At 37.4% G+C, this 18203-nt stretch overlaps 1 protein-coding gene across 1 annotated transcript in view; it reads right to left on the bottom strand.

Annotated features, from left to right (window-relative positions):
• Positions 1–18203, bottom strand: part of GADL1 (glutamate decarboxylase like 1) — a 132686-nt gene that overhangs the window by 53985 nt on the left and 60498 nt on the right. Inside the window, exon 12 of the mRNA XM_054595724.1 lies at positions 10919–10970. Coding sequence (XP_054451699.1) covers positions 10919–10970 — 52 coding nt within the window. The remainder of the gene's footprint in view (positions 1–10918; positions 10971–18203) is intronic.

Genomic DNA, 18203 nt, shown 5'->3' with positions numbered 1-18203 from the left:
GTACCCTGTGAGGACCGAGGGGTCTGAACTCCATACCAGGCCTCTCAGCCCATGGTTTTAGTGCTAGGACTTCTAGCTGTAAAAACTAGTAGGGATTGTTGCTGAGTGAGACTAAGGGCTTCTGGAGTCCCAGGTATTCCTCTTAAAGAGCCCATGCATGGGTTTACTCAGATTTGCATGCTCTGAGCTTAGCACCTGGGCAGTAGCTGGAAAGGCACCAGGGATATAGGAGGAGGTACTGAATCATTTGGCATCAGGACAAGACCTGGGGGGCTGCTTTCTCTCAGACAGAAGTGCTGTCAGAGGCCATTGTTCCTTTTCTGAGTCCTCACCTCACATAACTGGTAGGCTGGTGCCACATCTGAGCCTCCATCAACCTGCCTAACACCGTTAGCCCCATGCTGGTGATTCACTGAGATCCTGCCCCACCCAACTTGTGGCCCCACCAAAGCTGTTTTCAGTGGCTTTTCCATATGTAGGCCAGTTTTGGCTCATACTTCAGACTTTCCTAAAACTTTTCAAATGAGTAGTAGCTGGTCTCGGTGTGCCCTGTACCTCTTGCAAAGTGGCCCCAGCCCTAGACCTAGCACTAGTAGCAGCTGGCCTTGGTTCACAGCTTGGCCTTTCCTGGGCACCTCCAAGCCCAGCACAAGTATCACCCATCTTGCAGATAGCTTTGTAGCTTATGCTGGGAGACCCCAGTCAGGACATAGGTCATAGTTGACCTTGGCCTGCACCTCCCAGGAGGTACCAGAGCCACCTCTACAAGCAACACACTCAAGAAGCAGACTCAGTGGGCACCAGAACCCCACTGAAGTAAGTCCTGTTCCATGAGGTGGGCCTCTGGACAGCTGATCCTCCATGGTGGTTGCAGCCAATCTTTAAAGCTAATTGGCCTGGGGGTATATCCTTGATTGCGAGCAGCAATCAAGGCTCAACTACAACAGGATTGTGTACCCAAACCACATAAGAGATACACCGGGAGTACCCATCTCAGATGAATTGGGAGGCTGTACCACTGGACCCTATAGGACACCTACTACATAAGGCCACTCCACCAAGCCCGGGAGATATAACAGCTCTACCTAATGCATGGAAACCAACACAGGAAGGCTGCCAAAATGAGGTGATATAGAAATGTATCCCAAGTGAAAGAACAGAATAAAACTCTCAGAAAAGAGCTAAAGAAAATACAAACAATCTACCAGATGAAGAGATTAAAACACTGGCTATAAGGATGCTCAACGAACTTAGGGGAAGAATAGATGCATTTAGTAAAAATATCAACAAAGAGATAGGAAGCATAAAAATGGAACTAAAAAACATTAAAAAATACAATCAGAAATGAAGAATACATAACTGAAAGGAAGACTACATTATAGGGGAGCAACAGTGGAGTAAATGAAGCAGAGTATCAAATCAGAGATTTGGGAGATAAGGAAGCAGAAACCACCAAATCAGAAAAGTAAAATAATCTAAAAAACAAGGATAATATAAGGTGCTTCCGGGTCAACTTCAAATGTACCAATACTCACATCATGGGGTTGCCAGAAAAGAAGAGAGAGAGCAAGGATTTGAAAACTTATGTGAAAAAAATTGTGTCACTTATGTGACAGAAACCTTCCCTAACCTGGTGAGGGAAATACACATACAAGTCCAGGAAATGCAGAGAATCCCACACAAGATAAACCTCCCCCCCTCAAAAGAAGCCCACAACTAGACACACAATAATTAAAATGCAAAAGGTTAAAGACAAAGAAAGAATTTTGAAAGCAGCAAGAGAAAAGCAGTTAGTTATCTACAAGGGAGATCCCATAAAACTGTCAGGAAATTTTCTGGGCAGAAGGGATTTGGAAAAAATATTCAAGTGATGAAAAGCAAGGACCTACAACCAAGATCACTCTACCCAGCAAAGCTATCATTTAGAATTGAAGGTCAGATAAAGAGCTTCACAGACAAGAAAAAGATAAAAGAGTTAATCACCACTCAACCAGTATTACAAGATATGTTAAAGGGTTTTCTTTAAGATGGGAAGGGGATTAGGAGAATGGGTAAGAAAGGTCAAGGAATTAAGAAGTACAAATTGATAGTTACAGAATTGTCACAGGTGTATAAAATACAGCATTGGGAATATAGTCAATAATGTTGTAATAACTATGTATGATGTCAGATGGGTACTAGATTTATCAGTGTAATCACTTTGTACATTACATAAATGTCTAATCACGGGGCCATACACCTGAAACTAATATCATATGTCAACTGTGATTGAAAAGTAAAAAAATATTTTAAAAAATGATTTACAGTCAAAAAAAATTTTAAAAGATGTTGTTTTTGAAATTTTTTTAAAGACATCAATTACCAAGAAAGAACTAGGCAAGAGAGATAATGGGGAGTGTGTTCTGTCATTTTAATGCATCGATGTTGAATCCACTTCTAACCAAGTGTTCACCCTTGCCCTAAGATCCTCCCAGTTGGAAAAAACCAGAACTGATTTCAGAAGTGAAGCGCTCTGCACTCAGAGGAGAGCAGAAGTGGACACCAGAACACCTTGCCAGAATGCCCTAAACCTAAGCCTCACCTGTCACTTTGGTTGGGTCAAAACAACTTGTTGACTGTTTTCAGCAGCATTCATCGCTCTCATTCCTCTTACATTCTCCATAGTATAGAATCATTAGTAGCAGCAAGAGCTGGTCCTCCCTCCTCTACATGCCTTGTTGTTTGGTTTTTCTCTAGGGACTGATTGGGCCAATCCCTGTGTCCAGGACACACAGGCTATGCAATGAGAAGATAAATGTTATAATTTTTTGAAACTTTTGAATCATTCATCAATGGAACCAAGTTAGGAGGATGTTTCTAACCTACTCACAGTTTCCTTTGGCACCCAGAGCAAAGGGAAAAAAAAAAGAAAGGCCAGCACACCACTAGCACATGAGCAAGAGACAATTCTGCAGCCTGCCCACTCTGGGACATTCTCCAGAAACTGTAAGGCTCCTAGAAGAAATCCTCTCAACTGCTGTTCTAAAGAACCAGCACAAACACTTCTAAATGGGGAACTTCAGCAAGATGAGCCTGAAACACTACAAGAATTACTCCTACACTTAGAATTTTAGGCTCTACTGGACATGCTGTAAAGTTGTCAGTACCTGAGCTTCAGGAGGAAAAAGGCATCATTCTTTCCACCCCAATACAGGCCGTTTTGCTTGGGATGCTGATCCATGGTGACAGAAAAGGATTAGGATCCTGGAATACTCATCAAGGGTTGGAGCAAGGCCAAAGAAGAAAGAAGTAACCATCACATGGAAACCCAAAAAGGGTGTTCCATCCCTGTTCTGCATGTGATATTTTATTGCCTCAATGATTGTTGCCAAGCCCCATAGGAACTCCAGAAGCACTGTAAGCCCCACACAGTAGATGTCCTCCCCAAAGTCTGGATAACAACAACAAAAAGGATTGTCATAACAAACATGACTTCTACACTGCTATTAGCAGCAAAGTGTGTTGTCTGGGCAACCCCTGAACTGTAAACAAAGCAGGGCAAGAAGAGAAGTTTAAGAATTCCTGCACATGTTTCTTTGGTTGCTATTCTGGAATTCAGGAGAGAAACCGAGGTTAGGTAGGTGTGCATAACAGGAGCAGATGCTATGGATCTTGAACATCTGAGTCCAGAAACATGAGTCATTATTTCAGCTCTCAGTGCTGAAACAGACAATCAAATGTAACTTTAAACTCTGGCTGTGAATAATTAATTTAAAGGTGAAGTCTATAATTCCTTGAAATTTTTTCATTAGGTTTTCCTTCAGAACATTTAAAACAAAGAATGTGGAAGGTAAAAGTACAATAGAAACTTTGAGCAAACAGTCAACAAATTGTCTGAATTTTGCTCTTTTCATTATTCTAGCATTTTTGTATGTATGGACATTTATATTGCCCATAATTTCAAATAGTGTTTTTAGAAGAAATTATAAGTTATTTTTGAGCCTCCTGGTGCTCTTATTCATCTGTGTCTTTTTGCTTCCTTTTGTTTGTGTCTTGGAAAAATGCCTCTTGGATTTTAAACAGAATGTGACTCTTCATTTATAAAGTAAAAACATATTTAAAAACTAAAAAATAAAAGATTATAAATCATGCCCACCAACTCAGCACCTTCTTCATTTGATTCTTAGCTCTGACAGTGTTTGAAATGACTTTCATTTTTCCACCACAAACACAGTGTGTAGGTAATAACCAATGCTATAATAGTTATCAATAACCATCAGAGAGTTATGCTCTAATTTTAGTACAAACTTTCATAATATTTCAGAAGGAGGAAACAGCTATCATCTCATATCTTAAAATCAAGACTGGTACAATATAGAGTTCTCATTTTAAATCACAAGTGAATGCCCAGAAACAGTTCCAGCTCAAGAAGATAAATTCTTGATCTGTTCATCCTTTCACCTTGAAATTTATAACATGCTTATTGGATTTGACCAAAAAACTACAAATCTTCAAAACATAGAGTTTTGAATGTAGTACTTCAAAATGGAGTAAGTACTATGTAATATGGAGTACTATGTAGTTCAACTCAACTTCCACAAATATTGATTGTGAGACTACAAGTCTTTTTAAAAATCTTTATTGCATTTTTTTCATTATTATTTAGTGCCTATATACCCACTTCCCTCAGCAATCACCATACTGTTGTCCATGTCTACAAGTCCTTTTTCCTTTTTTTGCTCAATCCCTTCACCCCCTAACATCTCCCGCAAACTCTCCCCACCATAGCTGTCATCAACAGTCTTTATACATTTACACAATTTATACTTGGATTTATGATTTATAATTGATTTGGTTTCTCTAGGATAAAATGCACTGGTCTTCACAATTCTTTAGTCATTTAATGTGAATAAATCTTTTTAAATAAAGTAACTGTAGTTCAATAGAAAGTAGAAGAAAAATATAGTTATTGTCTGTCCCTATATTCTAGAAATTCATGTCTTTATATCAACAAAGATTTTATTCCAGATAACATGTATTTCAATGATCAATTTATCACCCCTCAGCTCCAAATTCACCCTTTCTTTGTGTCCTGCAATAATGGAGGTGGCCTCTATAAATATTTCTCCCTGCCACCTGCTCCAGTTTTAGACTTCAGCAGTAGAAGGTGCTAGAGGGACACTGAGAAGGAAGAGAGATCTCTTCCTGGTTCCAGTGAGCTCACCTCATGGGTCTCCTGCAGAATTTGTGATTCTTTCCAGCAGCATTGGTGACCAGCATCAAGTCACCCCCTGACACCTTCCCCTCAACACTGCTTTTAGAGGTGCCATGTCTGTGATTCCTTTTGCCCAATTTCTTAGAATGGTATGGCTTCAGCGCTATGACTTTGGAAACTTGTGAAGCCCTTTTGATGCATCATTTCATTACAGGAAATTTGATGCCCCATTTGATGATGTGTCTTTACTGTGGTCACTTCTAAAATTATTGAGTTGAAAAAAACATTCCTTTGAATATTCAGAGAGCATATTTCAGTTTTCTTGTCTCTTCACCTCTGTAGTTTGTATTATATATAGTGACTTTCTTCAAGAGGATTCAAAGCACTAAAGAGTATTTTCAGAGTAGAACCATTCACGTGCCACTTAATTCCCTACATATGTGAACGCCTGACATCCTGGTGTCTTAAGGACACATTTAGGCTATGTTCTCTTGCACTGAGGCATAAAAAGGAACCCAAATGTCTACACCAAACAGATGATAGTGAAGGGTACAAAAAATCTGTAGAAATAAAAGCATTGTCATAATCTTTAAAAATTAATAGAGAAGTGTCACTAAAGAAAAGATGAAAAAATTTTACCCTGAGTTTCAAAGAGAAAAAAAATAGATATATTTCAAAAAATAAAGCAAGTGTTTTGATGCCAATTCCAGCAAGGATCTATGAGCAAATGATATGAAACCCCATGGGGAAAAAGTCAGTGGTCACTAACATATAGTAGCTTGCATTCTCTAAAACTGAGTCATGTTAAAATAAATTCATCTCCTTTGTTTACAGTGTCATTAGATCACAATAATAGTAATAAAAACAAACTAGCAGTATGCGATTTTATATATATAAATACAGAATCTGGCATGTAGATTTAAATAATCATGCAAATGTAGAATGGAGAAAGGGGGAAGAATGGATTTTAATAGACTTCAAGCTCACAAGTTTTAAATGTCTGATTAGATTACTGAAAAATATCAAGCACAGCACTGAGTAGCATGAACAGACCGAGTGTGGAGGTCACATGGATGTAGCTTTAAATTCCACCTTCAGCTGGTCTTTGCTTGGTAAGTGTCAAACTCTCTGTGCTTCAGCTTTCTAATCTATAAAATGGAGATGATATTGTTTTCCCCACAGAGTTGTTTTGATCCTTTATTACCAGTATTTAGTATAATATCTGGCATATAGCAAGAACTCTATTAGTGTAGTGACTATTATTTGGGACTATATTGGTAGAAAGAGATAGCCTTTTCAAGTGGATAAATAACCTCACTAAAATCTGTGAGATACATCACTATGTTAATTTCTACATACCATATTTGAAGAAGAACATTAAAAAATTAGAGCATTTTCAAACAAGGGCAACCAAAATGTTGAAATTAATGAACAACATTTTCTATGTTCTGTTAGCATAGGCAGTGGGATTAGAAACATGACTTATACTTTATATCTTCAGGCACTCAGAGACTAGATGGCGCTAGGTACAGGAAGTTAAATTGCAATGGAATGAGCATTACACAAGAAGAAATATCCGATAATCCAAGAAACATTCCTGGTGAAAGGAATGGTGCACATGTAGAAGTCAGTGTATTTAGGAGGATAACACATACTTGGAATGGATAGATGCTAGGTGTACAGAAGACAGGTGAAGCTTGTTAAATATGGGAGTCATTTCATGAAGGACTTCCTCATGTGCAGCGCTTGGGAGTCTGGGTTTGATCCTGGAGGCAATAAGGAGTCATTGGAGAGTTTTAATCTAGGGATCAGAGATCATTTTAGAAAGGCCACAGTGTAGCTGCAGCATGAAGATGGGCGGAAGGGGACTAAGACTGTAAGTGGAAGAAGAGTTAGGACACAGTAAGCTACTTGAGGAGTAATGGGAGGCAGTGGCTTCAGGAGTGGAGAAGGTACTCAAGATACATTTCAGTGAAGGGGAAGGGATATAGTGAAGACAGTGTCAAGATTTTTGTTTGAATAAATCCTATTTCTTTCTTTTTTTATTCTGACCTGAGGATATTTTCTCATTGCTTTTAGATAGAGAGGAAGAGAGAGACATTGATGTGAGAGAGAAACATTGATTGGTTGCCTCCCATATGTGCCCAGACCAGGGATCAAACTCACAGCCTGGGTATGTGCCCTGACCAGGAATTGAAGCCGCAACCTTTCAGGTACAGGACGATGCTCCAACCAATTGAGTCACGTGAGCCAGGGCTGATGGATCATATTTCTAATGACCAAATAAAGAATGTAGAATTTTGGTAAGAAAGATGGCTACACGCTCAATTTGGAAATGCTGAATCTGAGATGCCTATGGGAGTCTAATTGAAAATTCCAGGATATATCTATACACAAAGGGCCAGAGTTTAGGAGACAAGTCAACATTGGCGACATTCCTGAGGCTATTTTCACAAAACTCTAGATAGGGATAAAGCATTTTAGGGAGAATATGTGAACACAACGAAGGGCTAAAGACAAATGAATGAAGAAGAGACCTTCACACAGAGACTGAGAAGAAAAAGTCACGTGAAAAGGAGAAAAACTGAGAAAGTCAAAGAAACCAAGACAGGAGAGAACTTGAAGCAATGGAGCACATAATAGCGTAAAATGCTGCAGAAGTCCAACAAGATGAAGATTAAAGATAATGCATTGGATTTAGCAATTAGAAGGCTGTTGTGATTGAATAAAACTATACAAAAAGTTAACTATATTTTGCAATGTGCTTGATATATATCAATAGTAGGATTCAGTAAGTACCAGAATATGGATAGATAAAGCTTCCTAGGAGAGGAATGAACTGTGAATTTGCTGACACAGGAAGTCTTCAGGCAGACTGACCTCCTGTTACAGGTACTGCCAAGAGAGCTTCCCTGCACTGAGCAGAAAGTTAACTCGATGTCCTTGAAGAGCCGTTGTAATTCAGAAAGTCTATGAAACCCAAATAACTCTGCCTAACATAGAATTCAGGAAAAGAAAAGCAAAAACTGAATAATTAGGACTCTCCCAAGAGATCAAAATAAAATATGTGAAAGATAGTATAAGAATGACTAAACCTCTAGGAAAACATCTATTGTTAGATCTTAGATTTAACACAGGGAAACAGAGATACAATTTTCAGGTTCCTATGAATAATGCAGAATTCATTTGAAAGGATAACTTTCAATCATCTTTAAGAAGATATGTGTTCTTCATGCTCTTTTCAGGACAAGATATTCAAGTACTGGACACTCTATTTTGTTGTGTTCATTTACTGTTTTCAGTGTCCTACTTAACACTCCCACTGCTTTCTGCCAAACAGTGAAAACACATACACTTTCAGCAGTTGCAGATACCTGTGGTCAACTGCAGTTTGAAAATATTAAATGGAAAGTTCCAGAAATAAGTTTTAAATTGCAAGATATTCTGTGCAGCATGATGAACTCTCATGCCATCCAGCTCGGTCCTGCCCAGGCCACGAGCCACTCCTTTGTCCAGGATCTCCATGCTGTAGACACCATCCGCTCATTAGTCACTTAGCAGCCATCTGAGTTATTAGATCTACTGTTATGGTATCACCATGACTGTGTTCAAACAACCCTTATTTAACTTAAAAATAGCCCCTAAATGCAATGGTAGTGATGCTGGCAATTCAGACATGCCAAAGAGAAGCCATAAAGTGCTCCCTTTAAGTAAAAATGTGAAAGCTCTCCACTTAATAAGGGAAGAAAAAGCATTGCATGTTGAGGTTGCTGAGATCTATGCTAAGCACGCATCTTCTACCCATGAAATTGTGAAAGAAAAAAAAAATGGTGCTAATAAGTGCCATTATCATGCTAAGAAAATTTTTGAAAATTCCCCGGTATTAGCCAATAACCAGTTCATATTAGAAATTCCCTCAACTGTTTCAAATTTAATTTTTACAATTGGCATGTTCAAAATAGGATTCTAATAGCTTCATATATTGCATTCAGTTGTTATGTCTCTTCTCTCTCTTTGAACCTAAAGTGATTACCACCACTTTCTCCTTTATTTTTTATTTATGTCACTGCCCTGTTTATGAAACCGGTCACCTGTCCTGTGGAATGTCCCACATTTGAAATTTGTCTTTTTGCCTCTTTAAAGTGTTATCAGAAAGTCACTTAAATATGGATTCTTTTGCCCTCTTTGCAAGTGTCTTTATATCCCCATTTTTCAGGAACTTCAAGTTTCTTTGTAGATAGTGGTGGAAGCCACAGCCAGAACTCTCTGGAGCAGGGTTGCCAGTACTTGTCTGAGGATCTGGACTACTGCAACAGTCCCCCAGTTTGTCTTGTATATTCTTTCCTTGTCCTCCCTTCACCCCACCCCATCCTCCATTCCTCTCTTACCAAGATATCCAGCATCATCTTCTAAAATGGAAGTCAGACCCCTGTCTCCTTAAAACTTCACCAATGGTTACGCTGAAGTAAAAGCTAAAGGTCTTAGCATGATCCACCTGATTCCTACTAATCTGGTCTCTGCCCACCTCTCCAACTTCACTGCAACCTTTCCTTGGCTCCTCAAACACATAGAACTCTTCCCAGCTTTAAGCCTTAGCATTGTTTATTGATTGTACCTCGAATGCCTTTCCTTCAGACAACTGCATGGCATGCAGTTTACCTTCATTCAGGTCTCACCTCAGAGATAATCTCAGAGGGCTGTACCTGGACCACCCGAACAAACAAGCTATCCCCCACTCCCATCTTGCTTTAACATTTCACCTTACTTATTTCCATTATAGTACCTATCACATCCACAACTAATTACTTCTATGCATTCTAGATGATCTCTCATGAATTTATTTGTTTTCATAAGACTTCTCACTACCTGATATTTCCTATGTGTTAATTTGCTTGTTTATTACCTGTCATGGTTCATTTGAGGGTAAGCACCATGAGAGCAGTAAACTTCCCTGTCTTGTATTTCCAGTTCCTAGGGCTATGCCTGGCAGAGAGCAATTGTTCAATGAATATTGCCAAACAAATGAATCCCTAACTAAACCAGATTGCTTATATATAACATAGGTTCCCAGGCTGCAATCTCTAGATGATTTTTACATTAGGCTAAAAATTGCTATTGAGTGTATGTATAAGGAGATCTAAGAGAACTTCACACTTTCTATTTCTTAAAAATCAGAATGAAATAATACTCTTCATATTTTCTAACCATATATTTGAGGGGAAAAAAACTATATTCTCTATCTTTGTAACCACCTATTTCTTATGTGGAGCAAACAATTCTACAAGAAGATGACTTATTTTCCCATTGCTCCAAAGCTAATATGCTCTCATTACTTTGTAAAAAGAGAACCGTATATGCATTATTGTAGATTCACTTAATTGATTTTTCACATGCAGGCACCACTATGGCACAGTTGAATATTTGCAGTACAATCATTATGCAATTTATATATCAAGATAGAGGACATAATTTATTCAGTATTATCCTTGGTAATTATTATTGAGCACTTTAATTTTCAATATGTAAAGGCAAGTGTGTTCTCTGAATCCAACAAAAGAAAAATACTCACTAATAGAGTAAATTAACATAATGGACTCTATGAATTAAGCTAATTACTTGTTTCTAAGCCTGCAACACAAAAACTAATGACATATAACAGATTAGAAAATTACCACCTTCATCACTGTTGATTGACAAAAATCACAAGCACAATTCCGTACTTACTTCCATCAGTAACTTGAATCCTTCTCTTTTCTTGATTTCTTCTACTAGGTACCTAAAAACACAAAAAGTCACACAAGTTTTATAATCTGAAATCTGAAAATTCCACGAACATGACTGGCAAATGACAAAAATGCTATTTCTAAAGCAGAGATAAGGCTTAGAAATGCAAGGCTTAGAGACAAGTAATGATTCAGGTATATGCATAGGTATGGATTTTGGCAGACACTACCGAATCTACTGCCATCACCTGGGGCCTAAGTAAAAAGATACATTTTTTGATGAAATGATGTCTATCTCACATGTTAGCATCAGACTTTAATCTCATTGCGAAATCCACACAAAGTAAATTGGATATATCTCTCTGAACATGTGGGCTTCACATTCACATTCTAGATGGGTATTTAGTATAGGCACTTAAATTACCTAGCTGGCTTGGGGAGAAAGATTCCTGTGTGTAGTCCTGCTTGTAATTTCACTCAAGATAAAAGAAGCTCAGCATCATCTTTTCCAAGGCCAGGACAGATGGAAGAAAAACTCATTACTGGTATCATGTTCAAGTGAGTAGGTTGTAGCCATTGGTAAAATGTCTATGAAGTCATTTTGAATGTCGGGGAAAAGAGAATTATCACACCGTAAGCAAAGGGTACAGATACATGAGATATAGAATATGATAGAGAAAAGACTAAAATGACATTGAGAATATAAAGTAAATTAACACTGATACCTTTCCCCTGGGATTGATTACAGCCTATATAAATAGAGAAGGCTTCTGAAATGGTTGGCCTTGAAAACTAGCCATCTGATCATGAGCCTTGAAAATTTCATAACACTTAACTCAATATTTCAAATGTGGGGGTCAAATATAAGGAAATGATCATGGTGCTGACAAAAATGTACTTGCTAGGGTATTTATTGTGATTTTATATCTAATAACAAAAAAAGAAAAAGAAAAAGAAAACAGGAAGGAAGGGAGAAAGGGAGGAAGGAAGAAACAGCACACTCAGAAATGAGGACCAGCTTTGAAAACTATGGTCCGGTCATATGGAATTATGGTACAACCATATGAAATATATTCCTGTCACTAAATTACATACAGCCTATTAACATTTAAGGACAATAAAAAAATGCACTTCTATAGCCTCAATTCCCTTACCTGTAGAACTGAAATAACATGATCTATTTTTTCAGTCTCAAAAGATGGTTGTAAAATTTTTTTAAATCATACATTAAAAATTGTGAAATATAGAAACTGTGAAATGGAGGTGGTTATTATCATTATGTTCATTTGCTAAAGGCTATTCTAGAATGTAGATATGGAATACATCAGATAACAGGACTCAGTTCTTTTTTCCCCAAAATTGTTTATATAGTTTTTCACATAAGCATATAGGTTATATCATTTTTGAATTATACAAAATCTTATACACTTCCATTATTATTAACTAAATAACATAGATCCTTCATTTTGAACAATAATGTGTGACCAGGCCTCCCTCTCCCACACACACATATACACACTCACCAAGTATTTGATGTTTTACATACTCCTTTCTCTGAATATTGTTTCAGGAGACGTTATGTAGCTATAAAGATTTAAACCTTTAGCACACTGCCTAACTTTCACAAAAAACAACTCCAACAGTTAATAAAAAACAGAACAGATGCTCAAGATCACTAATAATCAAAGAAGTGCAAATTAAAACAATACTGAGCCATGTTGCCCATGCGATAGTAAGAACAGATTTTAAGAGAGACAACACCCAATGCTAGTGAAAATGTGACAGAAAGCTGCTGAAAACCTTTTAAAATTAATAGGAGTCATATATTATGATGTAACAAACCACTTTTGAGATTCTGATCTACCAGAAAAAAAAGCATCACTACTAAAGATAGATATATATATATATATATATGCACATACATATATATACATACACACGTATATATACATTATTGTATCTAAATCTATGTGTGTGCATTCCACACAAAATAACTAGAAATAAGATTAATGTCCAGAAATTGGCAAATCATAAAATACAATATATCACAGCAACACAATGTAATACAATGCAGCTATTTAAAAAATGGATTATGTCTACTTCGATTACACCACAGGGATTCTTTTGATGTATTAGTAAGAGGTAAAAGCAAAGTACTAAGAAATGTGGATAATATGATTCTATTTTCTAAGAAATTGTAAAAAAGAAAAGTAAAAGTAACCCCTGCCCACAATTATATATGATCATGGAGTAAAGTACAGAAAGATACAAGTAAATTGTTAATGTTTACCTAAAAAAGGGGAGAGGGATGCGACGAGGGAGGTAGGAATTATTAACTCTCTTTTTATGTTTCCTTGCAAAGTTTCATAGTTGTGCTTATTTGTGTGATTTTGAAAACGTACTTAATAAAAGGTAAAATGTAAAGCACAAAATAAAACAGATACATACAATCTCTATACAAGGACAGCTTGTGAACCATATTTTTCCTCGCCTTCTCAGACAGAAATGTGACAATCTGTTGGCTCAAAAGCCAATGTCATCATGATTTCATCCTGAGGAGGTCTACACTAATCCTGGACTTCCTGAGCCTACAGAAAAGCTTTGTATCTCCAGAAATGCACAGAATGATCACAGAAGATTCTGCATGTGTAGGTAATGCACTTTGTGACTAAGCAAACTTCTTAGCCTCCCTGAGCCTGCCTCAGTTTCCTCATGCATGTAATGGAGATGTGAAACTAGATTGGTAAAATCCTTCGCTAACAGGTTTCAACAGTGTACAACTTACACATACTACCAATGGTCTCAATTTAAAATATTTCTGTCAAACTGGCTAAAGCTGCTCCCAGGAGAAAGGCATCCTAAAACAGAGCTTAACCATCTTAATTAAAGGTCTGCTTCCTGCTAACCATGTGGACCTGGGTTTGGTCAGTGTCAATGTCCTTATCCTAGTCACTCTTGGAGCCTATAAAGCCCAGTGTAACACTCCAACTGCACTGAAGGTAGAAGTGATTTGGGGGAAGAGTTACTATTTTAACAATAACAAAGGTTCACACCAAAGTTCCCAAACCATGCTCTATGACATACCATGTCAATAGTTTTCCCACATAAAGAGTTCCATTGCCAAATACATTTGAGCAACGCTGGGCATATCAGTTAAATTGATGTTGTCTACAGTTAGAAATATACTTGGCTTAATTTATAAAGATGTTTATTGAGCTGGTTAGATGGTTCAATACTGTCATCAAAAACTGGGCATTTTCTATCATGTCAGCCTGCCAAACACTCAGCGTTAGTGAATTCTCTTATGTTCAACAAGATGTCTGCCACAGGGCCATACATCACATCCTTGCACAGCAGTGTCCCAAGAAGAAAGAGAGGGGGGCTGGAGCAAAAGCATTTTCTCTATTTACATAAGAATATTTTCCTCAGATGCCTTCAGAGAATTCTTCTCTATCTTATTGACTGAAGTGGAGTCGTATATCCAACCCTAAAGTAATTGCTGGCAATGGGGATTGGCTTGGACCAATGCTCCCAGCTGGAATTTTGCTACCTAAACAAACCAAGGTTCTGTTGGCAAGGAGAAGGGGAGAATGGTTGTTAGGTGAGCAATTAACAGTGTCTGCATACTGGTTAAAGCACAGTTAAAAATATTTCTATATTATAAGCCCCCTCAGAGCCTTTAATGAGCTAATGAACATTAAATCTCCAAGAGAGGAATAATATAGTCATTAGCATTTCCCAAGCATATTGGACCATGAAAATATTTTTTGGAAGAACATTTATTATGATGTTCTAGAAGTATATTATCCTACAGAGCATAGTTTCAGAAATACTAGTTTAGAAGTTCCTCTTCTATAGGGCACCTTACCCTTTAAAAAAATAAATAAATAAATACTTAAATGCAATGAGTTTGGGGAGGGAATCAAAATAAGGTTTTGAGTCACTTCTGCCTACATTCACAGGAATGATTTATTCTTCACTTTTCTTTTCAATATATGGAAACAGCCTAGAGATGAAATACATTTTTAAAAAAACTATTCTTATCTGATGCCAGCCTCCAAAAAAGATGTACATTGAGTTTTTGGGACATAATGCAGGAATCATAAGCCACTTATACCAAAAAGCATCCAGGTAAATACGTCCAAAAAGCAACAATAGCTTCATAAAATTCATCACCATCCTTCTTACTAAGCTTAGCAAAAAGAGAAAAGATTAAAAAAAAAAATACATGAGCAAGAGTTTTCATCAACCTACTGGGTAAAAAACATTATACTAAGAATTTGGCTTGATTTTGAAGCATACATTAATGACAATCTTGCTCTAAAACATTTCCTCTTCCTTTGCATAAAAATGTGCTTCTAACATGAGATACCCTCAATTCTCTGATTTGTTAAATGAGTTTAATATCTTTGCATTGCACTTGTCCTTTCTGGAAATGGCCTTTCAAGGCCCTTTCTCAATTCACCAGCCACTTAGTCTTCCTGGAGCACTCAGGACCATGTTTCTCTCCCAGTCTCATCTCCTCATTTGAAATTTTCCTGATGCATGGAGCCTTGCAGAACTCCTGGGATTTTTTTCCATCTGCTTTCTGTATGCTCTGCATTTATTAAGACATATTGCATGGCTTGTGATTCATCACAAACACCTGCATGCTACATTCTATTGCAATTGTGATTTTTAAAAAAAAATTACCAGTAAAAAAAAAAAGAAAATGTTGGCCCTTCATAGGCTTGTTGGCTCTCTTCCTCTTGTCACCTGGAGAAATACACTAACACCAAAGTGCCATTGTGTAAACTGCTCACCTTTTCCATACTGACAACAATAAATCTCTTGGTATTCATGCAAGTCAGTGAAATAAATTCCATTGGAGAAATTACAGAGATTGTGTGTCAAGGGGATAAATAAATGATACATTGGAGACCTAACAAGAGCAGAACAGGAGCTTGTGAGCTGTTTGTTGTTGTTGAGAAGACTTACACACCTGACTCTTCCAGATTTGCTTTAAAAATTACCCCTTAGTGAATATCCATTAACCCGAGTGCCATAACAAAGGCCTAGAAGGTGCCCTCAGCAACAGGTTGCCTTGGGAATTGTAAAACATTTTCAACTTTCTTAGTCCAAAATCAGAGATGCACAATCCCCCACCTTGTGCTGGAGATAGTGATTTTAAACCTCAGCCATCTGGGTTTCAATCAAACGGTGCTTTTGGTTCCCAATGCCACTGATTTTCAAACAACCCAAGGAGAAAGCAAGTTTTTAGTCATTCCTATTTCTTCTGAGAAATGGGCTGTCACCAACTGGAATGACAAGTCAAATGGAAGCCAGGAAAGTCTTCAAGATCTTCCAGGCAATACATATTTCCTTCTGGTTGTATTTCTGACAATTGGTAAAACAGGAGTCATTGTTCTCTTGAAAATGCCTGTTCATGCTTTCCCAGGAGAAAAGGGAGCAAGTTGTATGATCATGAGGGCAGCTCATCAGTACACCAAAATCTGGTCCTTAAATCTTAAAAGCAATATAAACATTTCAAAACTAAGCTCCATTCTGATTCATTAACATGAAAACATTGCTTCTATGGGGTCAGTGCAATCTTTACTGCAAGATGCCAGGGGAAAAGAGTTGCACAGCTTTTTTGGTATTTAAGAGACCTGACCTAGGGTGTAGGGAATGGATATCTTAGCTACATTACCTTAGGCTACTGGTAATAGAGGTACACTCCAAATACTAACACAATCCTCATTTGCATCTTTACTTTGTTAGAGTTCTTATCTACTGAATGATATTATACTTCTTGGAAACAAAAGTGTTAATTGGCAATTATAGAAATTATTCCAGGTAGAGCCTCACACCATGAATGAGAATTGTTTTTATTACATAATATCTAAAACAAGCGGTCTAGGGTCAATGGGTGTGGTGGGAAATGGTATTTTAACTCTCACTAGTCAGTGGTTTGAACTAATTATGCTGACTCACAGAATCAATGGTGTGCTAGAGCTAGATTGTACTGGTTAGTGAGAGCTAATTGTTAAATATTCCAGAATTTTTTAAACTGCAACTATTGATGGCTTGCAATTTTCCATGATGGGAATTTACTCCATGGAAATTCACAGATGTTACAGGTTGGGGCTTTTTCCTCCTGAAAGCCAGTTTACCACTAGACCACCACACATAGGCTCAGGCAAACAGAATAGCTCCCAGAATTGAGACAATGTTCCACTTTTCCTAAAAAGCAGGACCACAAACCAATCAACCAATTTAAAAGGAAATAAAATAACAAAAATAATGACTTTATGTTTCTATCTTAATATAATTCTTAATCCTAGAGAAGCTTCCTCCAAGTTTATAATTTTATACTCATGCCAAGTGACATGCATAAAAGGACTCAGCTTTTGCTTGGTATTGGTGGTGGGGAAACAAGAAGACTTTAGCTCACCCCAGGAATAGAATGTTGGATAGCATGATTGTGGAAGTTCAGGGGAAAAACTATTATGAGTAACAACATGAAAGAGGAGGGATTATTTTTCAAATAATTAAATATAGGTCACAGAGTCTGCAGTTATGCTCACTGAAATGTTAATTCCATTCTATTCAATTCAATTCAAACTTGACAAACTTTTACAAACAATAAATGTTGTTGAATTGAATTGAAATGTTAACATTTATCCTCCTGATAATGTCTCTGCAAAATTCAGAAAATCCCCTTTGACTATAAATTAAATTCCACCCTGAGATGAATGTTAACTTCATAATAAATACAATCATCAAATATTTATATCTAGCCTGTTTCAAGACACCTGTTATTGAATTACTTAGCAGTATAGACAAAATAATGCAGAGATTCTACCACACTTAAATATTAGAAGAAAACACAAAAAAGTGAACAGAGACTTCTGAACTTTTCTTTTAATTTAATGAGTAACTATCAATATTTATGGTAGACAGTTTTCTCACCACTGGGTAGTTCTCTATCTATTTCTGATCCAGGCGCTTTAACCATACTTGTATTAAAGGCACCCTGCTCACCTAGTTTCAGTATATATTCTATGGGAGGAATTGACAGTCACCCTTGTGCCAAGGGAGGGCATACAGGTCAGCCTGACCAATGGGAGTATAACCTTTCCCTAGCAACAGTGACCAATTCAGTGATGGATGCTTGCTTCACACAGAAATAATGTAAAATTTCCTCTGGATTGTTGAGAGAGGAGAACTCTCTCCTTTTGGCCTTGAACTTGAGCTTGGGAGGACATAGATCTGATACTCTTGGCAGCTATCTTCCTGCATTAGAA

This window comes from Pteronotus mesoamericanus, unplaced genomic scaffold (assembly GCF_021234165.1).
Source record: "Pteronotus mesoamericanus isolate MK-2021 breed Mesoamerican mustached bat unplaced genomic scaffold, CSHL_Meso_final scaffold_54, whole genome shotgun sequence".
Lineage (NCBI taxonomy): Eukaryota > Metazoa > Chordata > Mammalia > Chiroptera > Mormoopidae > Pteronotus > Pteronotus mesoamericanus.
This window is presented reverse-complemented; position numbering and strand designations above follow the sequence as displayed.